This window comes from Hipposideros armiger, unplaced genomic scaffold, assembly GCF_001890085.2.
Source record: "Hipposideros armiger isolate ML-2016 unplaced genomic scaffold, ASM189008v1 scaffold_486, whole genome shotgun sequence".
NCBI lineage: Eukaryota > Metazoa > Chordata > Mammalia > Chiroptera > Hipposideridae > Hipposideros > Hipposideros armiger.
The window spans coordinates 793,247-814,125 of NW_017731836.1; the positions used below are offsets into that span (position 1 = coordinate 793,247).

Consider the following 20,879-nt stretch of genomic DNA (forward strand, 5'->3'; position numbering starts at 1 on the left):
GCACTACTGAGGTAAGTTTTTCCATAATACTCTACCCAATGTTCTGGAAAATGATGAGTTTTTCCAGCCTAGCTGGTGGGAACGGGGCATTGTTCCCTCTAATCCATGCATTCTCATTGTGGGTGATACCACCTCCAACTGAGCAAGAATTGGTTTTGGGGGAGGATGTGTGTGATAAATCTTAACATATTACAATGATTTGTGGCCCTCCAAAGGGCCAGAGTTGCATAAGTTAGGTACACAGTGGTATTAAAATTTCATGCGGTCAATTGGGGGGGGGTGGGTTAAAAAATGCTCCTGGGTCAGTGTGACAAGCAAAAGAATGTTGAGAGCCCTAATTTAATCATTTTGGATGGTTCTTTTCGCCAGTTTCAGGTAGAAGTCTTACTTACATGTGCTGCTCAGTACTTAGCTGAGTCCACAAGGGGATATTGTGCCATTCTCTGCATTCTCTCCGTGTGCCACTCTCTACCCTCTGTTACTCTCCCCTGAAAATTCTGTCTCTTGTGATCTCCCCAGACTGTCAGCTCTGTCTCAACTCAGGGAAATACGCCTATTAAAAATATACCTGTAACAGCCATTTTGTTGATTAAAACAGCTGCCTGACATTCCACTGAATGTTTTCAGACTTACACTTTACCTGTTTTGTGAAATGGCTCTTTCTTACTATAGCCTAGCAGCATCGTTTTTTGGGGTTTTTTTAAAGATTTTATTGGAGGGCCGGCCAAGTGGCGCGTTGGTTAAGAGTTGGCTTGGGATGACAGAGGGCCCCGGTTCGGATCCCATATATGAGGGCCAGTGACACTGCCCTCTTACAGCTAAGATGCTGAACAACAGCTCAACCTGGAGCTGGGCTGCCATGAGTCGCCAGCGAAGGCAGGTGGGTTGCCATGGGCTACCGTGTGTAGCCAGCAGCCAGTGAGGGCAGCCAGCAGCCGCAGTGAGTGGCCATCTAGAAGGTGGTGACCGATCTGCCTCGCCCGGGAAGAGCGCAATGATGGTGCCAACTTGGGCCAGTGAAGCAACGTCCGCCACAACTAGACTGAAGAACAAAAGGACAGCAACTTGTCTGTTCCTGGGGAATTGGGGGAGGGGAACAGACCATCATTGCGCTCTTCCTGGGTGAGGCATTTGGGTCGCCAGCCTCTGGACAGCCGCTCACGGCGGCTCTTGGCAGCTCACGAAAGCTCATGCCCACTGTCAGCCAGTCCCACTGCAGCCTACGCAGTTGCCGGTGACTCACAGTAGCCCAGCTCCAGGTTGAGCTGTTGTTCACCATCTTAGCTATAGAGGGTGCAGCATCACTGGCCCTCAAGTGGGATCCGAACCAGGGCCCTGCTGCTCAGAGCTGGCGTCCCAAGCCAACTCTTAACCAATGTGCCATTCGGCCGGCCTGCCCAGCAGTGTTTTTGAAATCAAAATAATATGTATTAGTTTTCTGAACAATTGGATTGCTTTTGATAATTAAAATTGCCCAGTTATAGATGGCATCACCTCTACTTCCTCTTATTTTTATAGAACCTGGTATTGGTATGTAATTTTGGTGTTTTATTTTTCTATTATGAAAAGCAAGAAAGCCTTAGCCTAGAGGTATCTGATTGCTGCCAAATTTGTAGGAGAGAGTAAATTCAGTATTTAGACTAGGGTGCTCTGGATTTGTCTATTTAATGTTCCTACTGATAGAGCAATGTCTAGATTACAACACTAATTAATACCTAGATTCTAAACTTTCTAAATAGAATTTGCCTCAAGGTAAGAACCATGCCTTCCATTTTTCAGAATAGTTAGGAAAGGAATCTTAGAGAACGAACAGTGAAATCATTTCTGTTATAAAGGAAAACTAAGGCCCTTGAAATTTATTTGATTTGGTCACTCATGACCAGTTTAGTTTTCTGTCCCTGTTGTCTTCCCTGTTCTGTCACCCCTCAATTCTGCTTAGGGGCTTAGTATTACAAAAAATTTCCTAGCTTTTCTGTTGTTAGTATAAGTATATAATTAGTATATACTTGCTAGCTTAATTTGGTATAATTTGGTGTGTTTCATTCCCTTGAAAAATTCGAGCCAGTTGCTGTGTTGGGTACTGGGAAGACAAGTCATACATGTTTTTACCCCTACTTTTCCATGCTCTTTCCTGACTTAGCATATCAGTTGTGCCCACATTGTCTCCAACTCCCTTTGCCGCATGTTCAACTTCTGTTCATTCTTCAGGGTGCAGCGTATAGTAGGTAGAGCTCTAAGATGGTCCACAGTTATTCTCACCCCCTGGTGTATATATCTTATATAATCTCTTGCAGTTGATTTTAGGAAAGTGAGATTAGCTGCATGGACCTGACCTAATTACATGAACTCTTTAATAAAATCTGAATCTAGTGTCGGAAACAAGGGAAGTAAGGGATTTGATGTGAGGCAGGTTCTCTGTTGGTGACTTTGGAGATGGGTCACGTGGCAAGGACTGTGGGCAGTCTGTAGGCGCAGAGGGGCAACAAGTCTAAATAGCTGGCACCTGTGTGTGGCGATCGTGTGTGAGCCAAAACACCTGTACTAGCCAGAGTCAGATTTGGGGAAGGAAACTTCTTGTCCCATCCCACCCCAAATCATGTATTCACAAAGAAAATATTATATATTTTATTTGGATTACATAATTTTAGATTATCTACTATGAAAGTTAATGATTTAATTAACAGTAGGTTAATTGCTAAGTATATATGCATTTTCCATAAAATTAGAGTGACAAACCCTTGAGATATATTTTTTCATATTGTAATTATTTGTTGAATAAAACATGTAATAAATTATACAGATATTATAAACTAATAATGTACCATTTTTTTCTTTGGTAGTTCTTATAGAGAATCAGTGATTTGAATATTGCTTTCCAAAGCGTGTTCTCTTGTAGAAGCTCAAAAAATAATAAATTAATCATTTTAGAATACATTTACCTTTATATATGAGAAAAAATGTCAGTTACAAAATGCTATATGTTAAGTTTTTATCATTGGTTTAGAAGATAAATATGTACTGTGAGGGTTTTGGGGGTTTGTTTACATAGAAACTAAATTACATTAATTTTTTTGTTTGCGTTTTTTAAGATTGCCTTGCATAAATTTCTGGTAATAAAATTTCTATTTTTATTCTTAATTCTTTTGTGGACTCAAATTGGTGGTTGGGGGAAGGGCTTACATACAAGGGTGAGTAGCTTTCTTTTTTAATTTTCAGGTGACTTATTCATTTTCATCTTCATTAGTTCAGGAGAACAAAACTCGCCAAACCAACAAAGGAAGCTACTGTTCTTATGCTGAATATCATGTCAGAGCCCGTGTGTCCCTGCCAATTTCTGATATGCTTTTCAAAACTCTTAGTTCAGATGTATTTTAATTGATATTTTGGAAGAATGATTAAGCTCTCATGTCTGACTTTTTTCTCCGTCTTTCTTTTAATCTTTTTAAAATTATGAAATATATTACACTTAAAACATGTAAAAGGTGCGTAGAACATAATGAAATATTTAAATATATCCACTACCCAGATCAAGTGCCTTTGTGCCCACTTTGTGATCAGAGCTGTCTCTTCTCACCCTACGATGTAACCAGTAATCTGACCTGCATAATAGTCTTTTTCTTAGTTTTATAATTTTGCCACCTAATTATTCCCCCTTAAGCAATATATAATTTCATTTTACAAGCTTTTTAATTAAATGAATCATACTACATGTATTCTTTTGGGTCTGGGTTCTTTTGCATCTTGTTTTAAAATTTTATCTGTGTTATGGATAGCTAAAGATTAGTCATAGTATTTCACTGAATGCATACACCACAGTTTATTCATAGTCTCCTGTTCATTTATAGTTGGGTTGTTTCCAGTTTTTGCGTATTGTGAACAATGCAGCTCATAAGCATGTCTTCTGTTACATGAGCATGAATTCCTAAAGGGTATATATACCTAGGCATAGAATTTCTGGCCTACATGCTAAGCATATATTCAATTTACTAGAGAATGCCAAATTATTATAAAATTAACAGTCCCATGAGCACTGTATGATAATTTTTATTGGTCCACATCCTTGGACCATGTTCTTAGTTTTTGTCATACTTCCTCATTTAGCCATTCTGTTTAATATATAGTACTATCTCATTGAATTTGTAAAGTCTGAGGTTTTTGAGGACAGCATCAGGTATCTTTTTATATGTTTATTAGACATTCATATAGCCTCTTTTGTGAAGTGCCTATTAAATCTCTTGCCAGTTCTTCTTTTGATATATTTTTTTATTATTAATTTGCAACAGTTCTTTATATATTCTTGATATGATCCCTTTGTAAGCCATGTATGTTGCAAATATCTTCTCCCATTCCAACGTGCCTTTTCACTATGGTGTCATTGAACATGAAGTCTTAATTTTAATGTAGTCCAAGTATTCAGTATTTTCCTTTATAATTAATGCTTTTGATACCTTGTTTAAGAAGTATTTCCCTAACCAAGTCATAAAAATAACATCCTATATTTATTTCTGACAGCTTTATTATTTTGCTTTTTACATTTAGCTTTATAATATACTTGCAGCTAAATTAGGTATATAATGTGAGGTAGTGTGTTTTTTGTTTTTTTTTCCCAAATGGGTACCAAATAAATTGTTCCCACACAGTTTAATTGCCCATATTTTGTTGAGCTGTTTTCTTATTTTTGAATCCTGAGAGGTCTTTATACATTATGAATGCATGTTATCTGTCAGATATGTGATTTCCAAATGTTTTCTCCAGTGTATGCCTTGTTTGTTTATCCTCTTAACTATGTTGTACCTCAGAGCAAATGTTTTTCTTTTTTTTTTTGACGTTTAATTTATCAACTTTATGGATTGTGCTTTTGGGATCATATCCTGGAACTCTTTGCCCAGCCTATATATTTTCTCTTTATCTTTCTATAAGTTTTAAAATTTTAGATTTGGCAGTTAGGTTTATGATCCTTTTTAAGTTAGTGATTGTATTAGGTGTTAAGTATAGGTCAATGTTTATTTTCTGGCATTTGGATATAAAGGTCCATTTATTGAAAAGATTATATCTCCATTGTTTTTGTACTTTCACCAAAAGTCAGTTGATCGTATTTGCGTGCATTTATTTCTGAGCTCTTTATTTTGAATATGTCTGTACTTTTTCTTATACTGCACTGCCTTGATTACCACAGCTTTATAGTAATTCTTGAAATCACACAGTTTAAGACCTCTATGTTCTTTTCTTTCAAAATTGCCTTGACTATTCTAATATAGTCATGTAAATTTTAGGTTGTTAATATTTACAAGGAATCTTGCTGAGATTATGATTAAGAATTTTGGTTAATGTTGCATTGAATCTATAGATCAAATTGACGTCTTAGCAATAATGAGTCTTTCAATCCATAAACATGTTATCTCCATTTTTTTAGGTTTTATTTCTTTCATGAATGTTTTATAGTATTACAGCATACAAATCCTGCAAATTTTTGTTAGGTTTATACCTAAGCATTTTTCTTTTATTTTTCTCTCTTTCTTTAATTCTTTTGTGTTGTAAATGTACAGTTTATTAAATTTTGTTTTCCAGTTGTTAATGGAAATGTAGAAATCAATACAATTGCTTTTTGTATCTAGACTTTGCCTTCAGAAACTTTTATAAACTCATTCTAGGATTTTTAAAAATAGATTCCTTGTGATTTTCTCCACAACCAATATGCCATCTGTGAATAGAAAACAGTTTTATTCCTCCCTTCCCAATCTACATGCCTTTTATTTCCTGTTCTTGGCTTATTTTACTGAGTAGGACTTCCAGTATGAGAATGTATAGGAGTGACAAGAGTAGACAACTTGCTGTGTTCCTGATCTTACAAAGAAAGCATTCAGTCCTTCACCGTTAAGTAGGATATTAGCTGTAACTTTTGTAAATGCCCTTTTATCCCTTTAAGGAAGTTCCCTTCTATTCCTAATTGACTAGAGTTTTTTTAATTATGAAAAGATGTTGTTTTGTTAAATGCAATGATCATATGATTTTTTTTCTTAACTATGTGGAATTACATTGGTTGGTTCTATTTGAAGACTTGTGATCTCAGAATAAACCCCACTTGGTTGTGATGTATTATCCTTTTCATGTATTGCTGGATTTGCTAATATTTATTTGAGGATATTTATGTCTATGTTGATGAGTGATATTAGTCTGTAATTTTCTTGTAATAGTCTTTGCCTGGTTTGGGTATCAGGATGATAATATAAAGGTGGGAAGTGTTCCCATATCTTCTGCTTTCTAGATGTGCACATTGGTATTATTTCTTTCTTAGATGTTTAGTAGAATTTACCATTGAAACTATCTGGGTTTGGAATTTTCCTTCTTGAAATATTTTAAACTATGAATTCAATTTCTTTTTTTAATAGCCGTAGGACTATTTGGGTTACCTACTTTTTTCTTGAGTAATTTTTGTGTCTTTTAAGTACTTGGTCTTGTCATCCAAATTGTGGAATTTATATGCATAAAATTTTTCATACTATTCCTTAATCTTTTTAATGTCTTTGAGGTTTGTACTGATAGTCCCCTCTTTTATTCCTAATACTGCTTCTTTCTTTTTTTCTTTTGTCATTCTGGCTAGAGGATTATCGATTTTATTGATTTCTCCTCCCCCCCACCCCAAGAAACAGCTTTGGGATTCATTAATTTTCTCTGTTGCTTTTCTATCTTCATTTTCATTGATTTCTGCCCTTTATCATTTCTATCCTTCTTCTTGCTTTGTGGTTATTTTATTCTTTTTCTGGCTTCTTAAGTGAAAGCTTAGATTATTAATTTGAGAACTTTGTTTGTGATAGAAACATTTAATAGATAAATTGCCCTGTAACAGCTGCTTTAACTTCATCCCACAAATTTTGATGCATTATAATTTCATTTTCATTAAGTTCAGAATATTTCCTGATGTCCTTGAGATTTCCCCTTTACATAGGTTATTTAGAATTAGTTTTCTACTTTTATTCTACCTTACTATTAAAGTATCTACTTTGATTTCTATATACTTGGGGATTTTCCAAGCATCTTTCTATTATTGATTTATAGTTTCATTCTGTTATGGCCAGAGTACATACTTTGTATGATTTCAGTTTACTTTAATGTGTTAAGGTGTGATATATTGCCCAGAGTATGGTCTGTCTTTTCTTTTTTTTTAAAGATTTTTATTGGGGAATTGGGAGGATGGGAACAGTGCTGGGGAATTGGGGGAGGGGAACAGACCATCATTGCGCTCTTCCTGGGTGAGGCATTTGGGTCGCCAGCCTCTGGACAGCCGCTCACGGCGGCTCTTGGCAGCTCACGAAAGCTCATGCCCACTGTCAGCCAGTCCCACTGCAGCCTACGCAGTTGCCGGTGACTCACAGTAGCCCAGCTCCAGGTTGAGCTGTTGTTCACCATCTTAGCTATAGAGGGTGCAGCATCACTGGCCCTCAAGTGGGATCCGAACCAGGGCCCTGCTGCTCAGAGCTGGCGTCCCAAGCCAACTCTTAACCAATGTGCCATTCGGCCGGCCTGCCCAGCAGTGTTTTTGAAATCAAAATAATATGTATTAGTTTTCTGAACAATTGGATTGCTTTTGATAATTAAAATTGCCCAGTTATAGATGGCATCACCTCTACTTCCTCTTATTTTTATAGAACCTGGTATTGGTATGTAATTTTGGTGTTTTATTTTTCTATTATGAAAAGCAAGAAAGCCTTAGCCTAGAGGTATCTGATTGCTGCCAAATTTGTAGGAGAGAGTAAATTCAGTATTTAGACTAGGGTGCTCTGGATTTGTCTATTTAATGTTCCTACTGATAGAGCAATGTCTAGATTACAACACTAATTAATACCTAGATTCTAAACTTTCTAAATAGAATTTGCCTCAAGGTAAGAACCATGCCTTCCATTTTTCAGAATAGTTAGGAAAGGAATCTTAGAGAACGAACAGTGAAATCATTTCTGTTATAAAGGAAAACTAAGGCCCTTGAAATTTATTTGATTTGGTCACTCATGACCAGTTTAGTTTTCTGTCCCTGTTGTCTTCCCTGTTCTGTCACCCCTCAATTCTGCTTAGGGGCTTAGTATTACAAAAAATTTCCTAGCTTTTCTGTTGTTAGTATAAGTATATAATTAGTATATACTTGCTAGCTTAATTTGGTATAATTTGGTGTGTTTCATTCCCTTGAAAAATTCGAGCCAGTTGCTGTGTTGGGTACTGGGAAGACAAGTCATACATGTTTTTACCCCTACTTTTCCATGCTCTTTCCTGACTTAGCATATCAGTTGTGCCCACATTGTCTCCAACTCCCTTTGCCGCATGTTCAACTTCTGTTCATTCTTCAGGGTGCAGCGTATAGTAGGTAGAGCTCTAAGATGGTCCACAGTTATTCTCACCCCCTGGTGTATATATCTTATATAATCTCTTGCAGTTGATTTTAGGAAAGTGAGATTAGCTGCATGGACCTGACCTAATTACATGAACTCTTTAATAAAATCTGAATCTAGTGTCGGAAACAAGGGAAGTAAGGGATTTGATGTGAGGCAGGTTCTCTGTTGGTGACTTTGGAGATGGGTCACGTGGCAAGGACTGTGGGCAGTCTGTAGGCGCAGAGGGGCAACAAGTCTAAATAGCTGGCACCTGTGTGTGGCGATCGTGTGTGAGCCAAAACACCTGTACTAGCCAGAGTCAGATTTGGGGAAGGAAACTTCTTGTCCCATCCCACCCCAAATCATGTATTCACAAAGAAAATATTATATATTTTATTTGGATTACATAATTTTAGATTATCTACTATGAAAGTTAATGATTTAATTAACAGTAGGTTAATTGCTAAGTATATATGCATTTTCCATAAAATTAGAGTGACAAACCCTTGAGATATATTTTTTCATATTGTAATTATTTGTTGAATAAAACATGTAATAAATTATACAGATATTATAAACTAATAATGTACCATTTTTTTCTTTGGTAGTTCTTATAGAGAATCAGTGATTTGAATATTGCTTTCCAAAGCGTGTTCTCTTGTAGAAGCTCAAAAAATAATAAATTAATCATTTTAGAATACATTTACCTTTATATATGAGAAAAAATGTCAGTTACAAAATGCTATATGTTAAGTTTTTATCATTGGTTTAGAAGATAAATATGTACTGTGAGGGTTTTGGGGGTTTGTTTACATAGAAACTAAATTACATTAATTTTTTTGTTTGCGTTTTTTAAGATTGCCTTGCANGATCAGTCGCAGGCTTCTGGATGGCCGCTCACGCTGGCTGCTGGCTACATACGGTAGCCCATGGCAACCCACTGCCACAGGGTCTGCAGCCTACGCCGTCGCCAGCGACTCACGGCAGCCCAGCTCCAGGTTGAGCTGTTATTCAGCATCTTAGCTGTGGAGGGCAGTGTCACTGGCCCTCATATGTGGGATCTGAACCGGGGTCCTCTGGCGTCCCAAGCCAGTTCCTAACCATCGCGCCACTCGGCCGGCCCGAGTATGGTCTGTCTTGATGAATGTTTCAAGTGCAGTTGGAAATAATGTGTATTATTTTGTTGTTATGTTGAGTGCTCTATAAATGTCCAGTTTGGTTCAGTTGATTGATAGTGTTGTTCAGGTCATCTGTATCTTTGCTAACTTTTCTATTTACTTGTTTTATGCTGAAGTTTCTTATAATTGTGGATTGTCTATCTCTCCCTTCATTTTTATAAGTTTTTGCGTCCATACATTTTGAAGCTCTGTTATTAGGTGCATATACATTAGGATTGTCATTTGATGAATTGATCCTTTTGCCATTATTTAATATCCTCCTTCATCCCTGGTAATTTTCCTTGTTCTGAATTCTATGTCTGATATTATTATTATTATTATTATTATTATTATTATAGCCACTTTAGCTGTCTTTTCATTACTGTTGGCATGGTATATGTTTTAACATCTTTTTACTTTTAGCATATCTATTATCATTATATTTAAAATTATATAATAGTTTTTTGTAGATAGTGTATGATTAAGTATTGGTTTTATATCCAAAATAATCTGTATCTTTCCAGTGGTGTGTTTAGAGCTTTATATTTAATGTGTTTATTGCAATGACTGGATTTTGATCTCCCATTCTATTATTTTTATCTTTTAATTTTTACTCCTCTATTCCCTCTTCCCTTCCTTATTTTGGATTATTTGGATATGTTTAGTACAATTTTTATGTTCCTTATTGGCATTTTTACCATCTCTGTTTATTATTTTCTTGATAGTTGATCTAGGGGTTATAATATACATATGTATCTTTTCACAGTCTACATAGAGTTAATATTTTACCACTTTAAGTTTAAAAAAAAATGCAAAAGCCCATATTCTCCCTGCTTTATGTCAGAGTTGCCGTGTAATATATGTAATACATTGAACTCCTTCCCAGATAACATTAAAATTTTTTGCTTTCAATAAATTGTGCTTCCTTCATACTTGAAGATCTATGTTTCTTTCCCTCTGGTATCATTTCCCTTCAGCCTGAAGAACTTCCTTTAGCATTTCTTTTAGACCAAGCCTGCTGGGAATGAATTTTCTATTTCCTCCATCTGAGAAAGTTTTTATTTTACCTTCATTTCTAAAGGATGTTTTCATGTGATAAGAATTCTTGATAGTTTTTCTTCGTTTGTTTTTGTTGTTGTTTTTTTTGTTTTGTTATTGGTTTTTTGGGGGGTTTTTTTCCAGTTTTCTGAGCTCCATGGTTTCTGATGAGAAATCAATCCAGTCGTTGGAATCTTTCTTTTATATGTAACTTATCTTTAAAGCAGCCTGAGAAAAATGATTCTCGTCTTTATCTTTGGGTTTTTTTGTGTTTTTTTTAATTGGGGAATTGGGGAATGGGAACAGCGCTGGGGAATTGGGGGAAGGGGAACAGACAAGTTGCTGTCCTTTTGTTCTTCAGTCTAGTTGTGGAGGATGTTGCTTCACTGGCCCAAGTTGGCACCATCATTGCACTCCTTCTGGGCGAGGCAGATCAGTCGCAGGCTTCTGGATGGCCGCTCACGCTGGCTGGGGCTACACACGGTAGCCCATGGCAACCCACTGCCACAGGGGCTGCAGCCTACGCCGTCACCGGCGACTCCCGGCAGCCCAGCTCCAGGTTGAGCTGTTGTTTAGCATCTTAGCTGTAGAGGGCAGTGTCACTGGCCCTCATATGTGGGATCCGAGCTGGGGCCCTCTGGCATCCCAAGCCAGCTCTTAACCAACGCGCCACTCGGCTGGCCCTATCTTTGGGTTTTAACATTTTGATCATTATGTGTCTTGGCATGGTTTTCTTTGAGTTTATCCTATATGTGGCTTGCTAAGCTTCTTGGATCTATAAATTAGTGTCTTTTACCAAAATTTGAGAAATTTCCAGCCATTATTTCTTCAGAAACATTTTGTGCACCAGTTTCTTTCTCCTCTCCTCCTGGGACTCCAGTGAAACAAATGTTAGAGCTATGAAATTGTCCCAGTTGGTATTGTGTTAAATAACAGACACACTGAAAATTTTCCTGCATAAAAGGATAACATTTTTTATAAAGATATTGACAGCTCTGTTTGATATGTAATTAAGAGGAAGGGGGAGGGGAATCTGCTTTTCATTCACCTGCTAAATGAAAAACAACATAAATTATATAAAACACTAAAAAAGAATATATAAAATCACTTAAAAATCATTACTGCGCAAACTGATTTAAAAATATTTTCATAATTTAATAAAATGGATAATTTTGTTCCCCACCCTCAAAAAAGGTTTCCCTGTGTTAATATTTATAGATCTGTATTGATTTCACCAGTGTCTACCAAACACGAGTAGCCATGTTTGTGTATACCTACCGTGTTGGAGTACATGCATAGGGTTTTAGAGCTGAGATCAAATAGTTCTAGTGTATCTAGTGATTTAACTGGTAGAGTTCAAGTTCCAGATGAAGTTTTTTCTCCCCTCTTATTGTAGCTGTGTAATCTGATACTTAATTTTTCAGTTCTTCTCTAAATTAATATTTAAGGTTACAAATTTGTAATTTGCTGGTGCTGCGTATTCAGATTATCTTTATTAATTTGAGAAATACTTAATTTGACAGGTGTAAGTATCATGGCTGTGTGTAGTATATGTGCGTGTTTTTGACAGCCTATATTGCTTTTTCTCAGCTTGTTATTGTATAAAATGTCATCTTGCGCTAAAGATTAATATTTAAAGTTGTATAAGGTCATGCTTGAGTAGCTTTGTTTATGGTATATGTTTATAAATGGAGTCAGTTCTTCTTCTGTCACTCCAAGGCACTGATTTAGTCCCCAAAATAAGCTCCCTCAAGTAGTATAATTAGTGAAGTTATTTGTTAGATGTACCATCTTTATTTACGAGCCATAAATGAAACTGTTAATAATTGGTTTAAATATATAATTCTTTCAGTTACATGATAGACAATGTGATATTTTTGTGTTAAAATAATTGATCTTATAGATTCTCCTGTTTCTCCTATTTTATGTGATTTTTTTTCTAAGAAATGAAAATGTCTCACTTTTCTTCCCAGACTTTGTACTATAAGTATCACCTAATTATAATTAACCCAGATTGAGGGCTGTAAAAAAGAACATTAAGATTGTCATGCTATGGAAATTTTTTCTAGAATGGGACCATAGCTCTATAGTTATAGAAAGGTGATGAATCCTTTGTTATTGCTATGATTTTTTTTAATGTTCTTTTCTGAAATGCAACATAAGTCTAGATATTTATGTATAAACACGTACATGAAGACCGATTGCAACCTCACTGTTGCTGTTAACTTGTTTAAACTATTAAGGAAGGGAAGAGGGACTTTGACCTGTTCCGTAGGGCAGACTAGACTCTCTGTGCCCTGCTTTTCTCTTATGTAAAATGAGGTGATTGAACGAGATGATCTCTAAGGCTATTTCTGTTCCTAATATATTACTTCGACAATTCGGTAAACTATTCTATTTGTTTATGAATTAAACTATATCACTTAAGCCTAGGTTATTTCACAGCAGTTTTGAGGGGTATGGTGGGATGCTTCAGCAGATTTTAGCTTAGAATTCAATTAATGTTCCTTTATCTTTTGCTACATTTTTTCATTTCAGTGGGTAGTAACAAAATTTATTTGAATTTCTTCTCTAGGTGCCTTACTTGTTCTAATACTTCCTTCAGACCACATTGTCTGAAAAACTGAAGTATCTGGAAGAGAGAATATCAGAGGCTATATATAAAAGTTACAAAGTGGCAGAAATGTTGGCTGCTTACTTAGTGTTCATTCCTTTTCCCCCTTCTTCTAAGGTGCTGAGCCCTGATTTAGTTTGGATATCTTATTCCCCACTTCACTCACTGGAGAATGACCCCTTCCCACCTCCAGGGGTGATCAAGTGGTTGATTTAGGCATAGAAGGTTACACAAGCCGAGCCAGTGAAAAGTGAAAGGAAGTCATGTGGGTGCCTTCTGGGCAAAGTTTCCTCAGTGCTTAAAAAGAGACATGGAGGAGAAAGCACCAGGGAACCCAGTCATAGGGAGACCCCAAAAATTGTGATACTTACCTTCTGGAGCTCTACCAGGCTCCCACAGTAAATATCAGAGAAAACTCCCTTCATGCTTCCAACAGGGGGAGGGGAAAAGGAACCATTTTGAAATATGCCAGAGCACTCTGTTCTTGATAAGGTCTGCCCCAGAACCAGAGCCTAACTTGCTGGGGTGTTGTCAGAGCCTTACTCTCCTGGGAGAAGGCAAATGCCTAAACTCCATCACACTCTAACCATTCTGGCCCACGGTTGGGGGTGCAGGTGAGGTCACTGAAAACACTTGTGAAGTTCACAGACCAGAGACACAGGCTCACAAAAAGACCTAATCATAGAATATAGTCTCTCACACCCAAAATACTTTATTGTACTGTACTCACTTTTTCATTTAAAGGAACCACTTTACAGCGTCTCTTTGGCATATCTGAAGTGTCAGCATTATTAAGTAAAATAAGGGTTACTTGAACACAAGCACTGCAGTGGCCTGGCGGTTGATCTGATCATGGCAATAGCTACTAAGTGACTAACAGGCAGGGAACAAAACTACACTGGACAAAAGGATGATTTACTTCCCAGGCAGGATGGTGCAAGATTTCATCATGCTACTCAGAATGGTATGCAATTTAAAACTTACAAATTGTTTATTTCTGGAATTTTCCATTTAATATCTTTAGACCAAGCTTGACTGAGGGTAACTGAAACTGTGGAAAGCAAAACCACAGATAAGGGGGGACTACTGTACAGGTCACAACCCGGACTTGATGTTGGTGTCTGAAGAGGGAGATGGCAGCCTTGTAGGACTAAACCCTTAATCTGTGGGATCTGATGGAATCTACTGGTAGATAGTGTCAACACTGATTTGAGCTATAGGACACCCAGCTGGTGTTGGAGCATTGCTTGGATGTTTGTGGGGGAAACCCATACATTGGAATTGGTTGCAGAACGCTTACATAGTATTTCATTATATGATGTACAACTAGAAGACCTATTACCTGATAACATTCATAACTGGTAGTTGATAAGCTCATCGAAGTCTGACAGAGGGAATCATAACAAGTGATCTCTTAGCATTTTACTGTAACAAGTGTATTTGTCACCCATTTTTTAGTATTGGGGCAAGACTTTTTCATTGACAATGTAGAGTCCACTAACAGGAGTTCAGTGTTAATCTTCACTGCCTAGACCGTACCCCAATACATTATCTGTAACTCCTATTTGGGGTTTAAATGATATGAGAATTTAGACACTTAAGAATCAAACTTGAGCCCAAACCTCTCCATTTGTTTTGTTTGCCTTAGCGTTTCAATGGTCTCAGCCACACCCAATTCAACAGCACTTTTTTTGGTAGCTTGCCTTTATGGCCTTTATAATAAAGTATTCAATGTAGTGATTGTGAAAGCAATTTACTTTTTCATTTCTGTTTCATCAGTTTAAATAGTATTTAAGTAAATCACATAGTTAAGATTACAGGTGCAATTTGGCACAAACAGCTGTGGTAACAAACACATCTTACTCTTGATAAACAGACACCCAGGGGTGGGAATGAAAGTGCATGTCTTATTTGTGTTGCCTAATAGTCAAAATACATGATGTGCCAAAGTCACCATTAGTTTTACTCAGGAAACAGGGAATATTGATTAATCATGTGAGTCAGCTAAATGAAGGTTGGTTAAGAGCTTCTTATGTTTTATAATTTTAGATAACCATTCCTCTGTTGGTGAGCATTTAAATTGTTTCCAGCATTTTGCTTCCTATGATGATCAATAAATATATTTAATCATTTTGTTTGTACACACATAGGAATATCTTTATATAATTCCGTGAAATAGAATTAGTATATATAAGAAGATAGTTTTTTTCATTAAAATAAATTTTACTAAAAGGAATCGTAAATATTTTGTTGCCCCAGTTTCAATATTTAACTGTAATAAAGTAAAATATGATAGATTAAAAATTTTGTTAACTGGCAATTTGTTCCCCCCCCCCTTTTTTTTTCTTAAATTAGCTTTTTAGAGAGGGAAAACTATGTTCATGACTCATAAAATACTTTAATAGGATTCAAGGCATTGAGTCATAGATACCCAGACATCTCTCACTCATAAATGATTCATTTTGTGTGTGTGCTGTGTGTGTGGTTTATCCTGTGTAATAGATATGTTGCTCAATTTGAGTTGGTCTGATGATATTTAAGCACTCTGGGGAAGTTTGCTGTTTAAATGATTAACACTGAACAGTCTTAAACCAAGGATCCTTTTATTAAAATGATTACATTAGGACGCAACTTTCAGTAAAGTCTGATATTTTAGTTCTGTTTTAGGTTTTTCAATGACTATTAGATCAGTAACTTTTGTGCTCAGAATTCTTGCTGGGGTATATATTGGAATAAAAAAAACATGGTCTTGTGGAAATTCATTATGGTTAGAGAAACAAGAACTAGTAGCTTACTAAACAACAGTAATAGCTACTAGACAAACCTCCCTTTACTGGAGTACCTGTTACTATATAAGGATAAAAATAGGTATCACAAATACATTAAAATTATATGAAGAAATGTATGAAGAGTCAGTGATAATTATGTTACACACATCTTTATAATACCTTTATAGACTTCAGCTAAGCCTTTTTTGTATACCTGTGAATATTTTTAACCCGTCTTTTTGACTAGCAGTTTTTTCCCTAATTAATTCTCAGTAGTCTTACTATCCTTTCTTAGAGTAATTGGTGTATTGCCAAACTAGAAAATTATTCCAATGTGAAATAACTTTTCTTTCTTTTTTTAAATCTTGGAAGCTATCATATTCTAATATGGTAGGAAACCACAAAATACAAGACCCATTCAAATTAAAGGTTTAACTTCTAGACTATTAAGATAACCTGTTGCCTGGGTTGGTGGGACAATTCTGCTCTCTAATCATTCGGGATCTTGTTGCTTGACACTCTTCTGGGATATTGGCATACCTCTGTATGGCCCAAGTTGGCTCAGTTTCGCATCTGCCTTCCAGCCTGTGGGAGGCGGAAATTTAGTCCTTTTCTAAGGTGGTTGTCTTTTTAGTTGAAGATGACTTGAGAGTTATGCCTTTCACTTCCACTCACATACTGTTGGTGTAAACTAAGTTACAAAACTTCAAGGCAAGCTAGGAGTGTATTCTCTCACTGTGTGGGTAAATAACCAGCTAAGACTTGATTCACATGGACAAAGGGGAAAAGGGACGTTTGAAAACAACTAACAGTCTGTCACAAAATCCTGTATCAAAAAAATTGGAAGTAAGTTTCAAAATAAGTATTTTTAAATGAATAGCTTTCTCAGATGCAGCCAAGTGAGCAACACTCTGTTGTAACTTTAGATGCGGTATAAATATGAATTAAAAATCCCGGAATGTGACTTTACCCTAGGATCTTGCATTTCAAACTGAAGAACATTGTTGCTTAAGAGGAGGAAGTACATGAGCCATGTATTTGATGTTGCTTCTCTTCCTGGAGGAAGATTTGGAAGACTGTGTATTTTTGGTATTTACAAAGATAGGAATATATTTTAGAGCCAAAAATGAAATTGGCAGGAACTTGAAGAAAAACCTTGAGATTGTTTTAAGGGATAATTTCAAATGGCTAGAGATATTTTTTGTTTTTGCCACTGTGGATACTCCTGTGGAAACATTTTGACGAGCAAACTTGTTGGTTTGTTAAGGCTTGTTTTGTTTAATTAGGTCAACAGCTCTAAACTGTGTCAAATTATGGAACTATATTGGCATGGTGAGGTGGTCTGAAGTAAAGGAAATTTGCCTATGTGTATCAGCAACTTAGGTATCTCTATTCAAAGAAAATCTAACTAGCTATTTCTTTGTTATCTTAGATTTTGTTTTATTCTTTGCTGCACTTTATACCATTCTTTTGAAGCCTTTTTTTTTAGGTTTTCCTTCTCCTAGCAAGAAAATACTGTTAATGGGATTGCCGACTAGAGTTGTAGAAGTAGTAAGCTAGTAGTTAAGTGGTTTTTCTTCGTTGAAAGTATATTAAAATTAACTCTATATTAAAACTTATATTCCACCTTTCCCTCTTATCACAGGACAATGAAAAGAGAACTCCACTGCATGCTGCTGCCTATCTTGGAGACGCAGAAATCATTGAACTGCTTATTTTATCTGGTATGGTAAGCTCTGTATAACAAGAGCATATCACATATTTTTGCCGTAATTAATATTTACCGAACTTAATTGACTGTTCATATTTGTTTAATAAGCTGAAGCTTATTTGTTCATTCTACAAATACTGATGTCATATCAAGTGCCACGTATGTTCCAGAAGTTAGCATATTAACAAAACAAAGATCACTGCCTTATGGAACATATATTTTAATAAGGAAAAACAGGCTATAAATATAAGCAAATTTTAGGGTGTTAGAAGATGATAAGTGCTTTAGCAAAATGAAGAAGTAGAACAGAATAATGGTGTGGGATGAGCATTATATAGGGTAGGGTACTATATAGAGTATTCATAGTAGGACTCATCGGCCACAAAGTTACTGGGGGATGAATACAGTTCTCCAAGGGGGAGGTGATGGTGGCTCAGTCCATGTATAGCACTAGAGACAGTAAGAAATGGTATGGTTGTAGACATATTTTGAAAGTGATCCCAGCAAGATTACTGTCTTTAAATAGCTTTTATCTAATTCTATTAGATAAGGGCCTATAAAACACATTTTAGGGCATTATACTTTATTTTTTAATGTCTTCTAAATTCGTTAAAACTTGGCAGTATGAAATCATGGTACAACTGTCTCTTTAGACTAGCTCCTATTGTGCAGACTGCATCTAGTCCTAAAACAGACAAGCAGCTTACAAATATTTTTGTTGTAGCCAGAGTATTATAAATGATATTTATTGAGAAAGGATGTATGTTTGAATTGTGCTTGTGTTGCCAGATTGCACAGATACATGTCTAATGCAGCTGGAGATATAGTACTATCATTCCTTTGATATTTGGGAGAAGGGGTACTAAGAGAAATTTTGAATGATGATTGTATTAAATAGTAGCCTAATCAGAATTTTGCTATTACAAATTTATAAAATATTTTAAATCTGGTTTTTATAACAAGTTGCATGATCGTATAGAAGTAAATATAGTTAAAAATGGACCTAGCTAATATTTTTCTATTAGTTTTTCATGAATAACTTCATCACTGATGCATGTCCTTGAAGATCTCTGTTCCTCAATGGATGCTAGCTCACTAGTTTTCATCTGAAATTTACTAGAGATAAGAACTGAGGAGGTTCAAGAGAAAAATCATATTCTTAATTGAGGCATCGTCTGCTTTAATAATATGAATTAATGGGATACAGGTTTATATATGGAAGTTTCTTTACAAACATTGTCCAAGAAACAGTCTCCTGTTTTATGTTAGGAAATAGCTATGCTAGAAACAGTACTTCCAATTAGTTTAATGTCTAGGACTCTGGGTAAGAACTTTACTGCTGAATTTTTCATTTTAACACAGAATTCTGTCATTTACTTTCATTTTAACATGAAGATGCTATGACTCAACATGGAGGGGTTTCCCCCCATTTTTAATTTTTATACCTAGGAGCAACTTTTCAAATGCTCAAAGTTTGACTTAATCCCCTCCTTTTAAAGTGAATGTTTGTAAATTGGTAACTACAGTATTGCCACAGGGATATGAAAGACAGGTTGGGGAGCATATAATCAATAATGTTGTAAATAGTTTTTAGGGGGTCAAATAGACTCCTGTCTTGTTAGGGAGACCACTGCATGGACAGTGTAGAGTCTTGACGACTACACTGTACATCTGAAGCTGCTGTTGAATAATATTGTATGTCAACTAAGATTTGATATATATGTGGTTATAGGATGTGGAGTACAGTGGAGTCAATGGAATTGTGATAGATATGTATGATATCAGGGGCGGGGCGGATGATTGGGGGAGAGGGGTGGTCACTTTGTGAGGGGTGAAAAGTATAACTATTCCATTGTTTTGTACATCTAAAACTAATAATAAAAAAATAAAGTGAATGTTTGCATTAAGGATTTTTAGTTACTTATAGAAGATTGACTTCCTAGTATTTGTAAGTATAATAGAATAGCCTTATGAGTGTGATAGTATCAGATGTCAGCTTTGAGATAAGCATTGGAGAGAAAGCTTAATTTCTTTTGAATAATTCAAATAAAAATCATGTATAAAATTAACCACTGTACATGTATAAAAAGCTATTTGAATGCTTCTTTGAAAAATATTTTTAGTATATTGTATTTTGCTAGTTTCATGAGATAATAGCTCGTGTAGCTATTTTTAAAAGGAAAGATAAAGTTCTAAATTAATTTATTTACCATTCTCAGAATAAAAAAATAAGTTTTTACTTGTTTCTTGTCATTCCCTTCCTACTAGCAGGCAAGGATTTAGTCTGCTTTGCTCCCTAACATATTTATTCTCAATGACAAGAACAGTGTTGAATACATAATAGGTTCTGCGTGAATACTTGTTGAATGAATGTATGATAATAGTAATGTAAGTTTAAGCTCTATCTCCTTTCAGAAATTTGTTCACATTTTGGTCTCAGTTTCCCAGCTCTTCAGTGGAAGTAAAAATGGGTAAGGTGGGAACGAGGTAGGAGCGTAAGGTTGAAAGGGATTAGGTAAGTGGAAAAGGAAAGAAGGCAAATGATTTGTTTCCTATGAGTGCAAAGTCAAGCTCTTCCTTAGACTTCGTTTCTCTTCAGACTATCAGCTAGGCTCTAATTTGAGAAAAATAAATTAAAAATTTGCTTGGATTTGCAGTAAAATGAGCTGAAATGAAGTCCAAGGCTAGATTTCCAAACTAGAACCTCAGTTTTCTACTTAAAAACGAAAAACAAAACAAAAACAAAAAAACGGGCTCTGTATTACCGTAGAGACAAAGCAGATAGTATAAAGAGCACAGTTCTGTAGCCAGACAGATTTGGATGCAAATCCTGGTCCCACCTCTGTGGTCTTTGGGAAGTTATTCAATCTCTCAGCCTTTGACTTCCTCATCTAATAAGTGGGAACAATATAAAAATTTACAGGCTTAACAAAGCAAATGAGAGGATATAGTTAAGATACCTAGAAAAGTACCTGGTACATAATAGATACTCAAAATTTGGGCTATTATTTTTTTAAGCAGCCCTTCTCTTTTCCTCTACTTTATTTGGTCCTGCCAAATAAATAAATTCCTGATATCAGGAATTACATTTTTTATAACTTTCAGATATACTTTAAAAAAAATTCTCTCATTTTGAAATCCAGTCACATTCTGAAATGATAAAGTGGAGGGAATAGCTTAACTATGGGTGGAAATAGAAAAAAGCTTATTTACACAATCTAGAAAGACAAA

At 35.8% G+C, this 20,879-nt stretch overlaps 1 protein-coding gene across 10 annotated transcripts in view; it reads left to right on the forward strand.

The window, feature by feature from the left end:
* Positions 1-20,879, forward strand: part of ANKRD28 (ankyrin repeat domain 28) — a 162,173-nt gene that overhangs the window by 72,790 nt on the left and 68,504 nt on the right. For 9 of the 10 annotated variants that reach the window (XM_019667157.1, XM_019667161.1, XM_019667159.1 and 6 more), the window contains one exon: positions 17,583-17,661. In XM_019667157.1, coding sequence (XP_019522702.1) covers positions 17,583-17,661 — 79 coding nt within the window. Of the gene's footprint in view, positions 1-14,114; positions 14,134-17,582; positions 17,662-20,879 lie in introns of those variants that run through there. The other variant, XM_019667160.1, reaches the window with a different exon arrangement.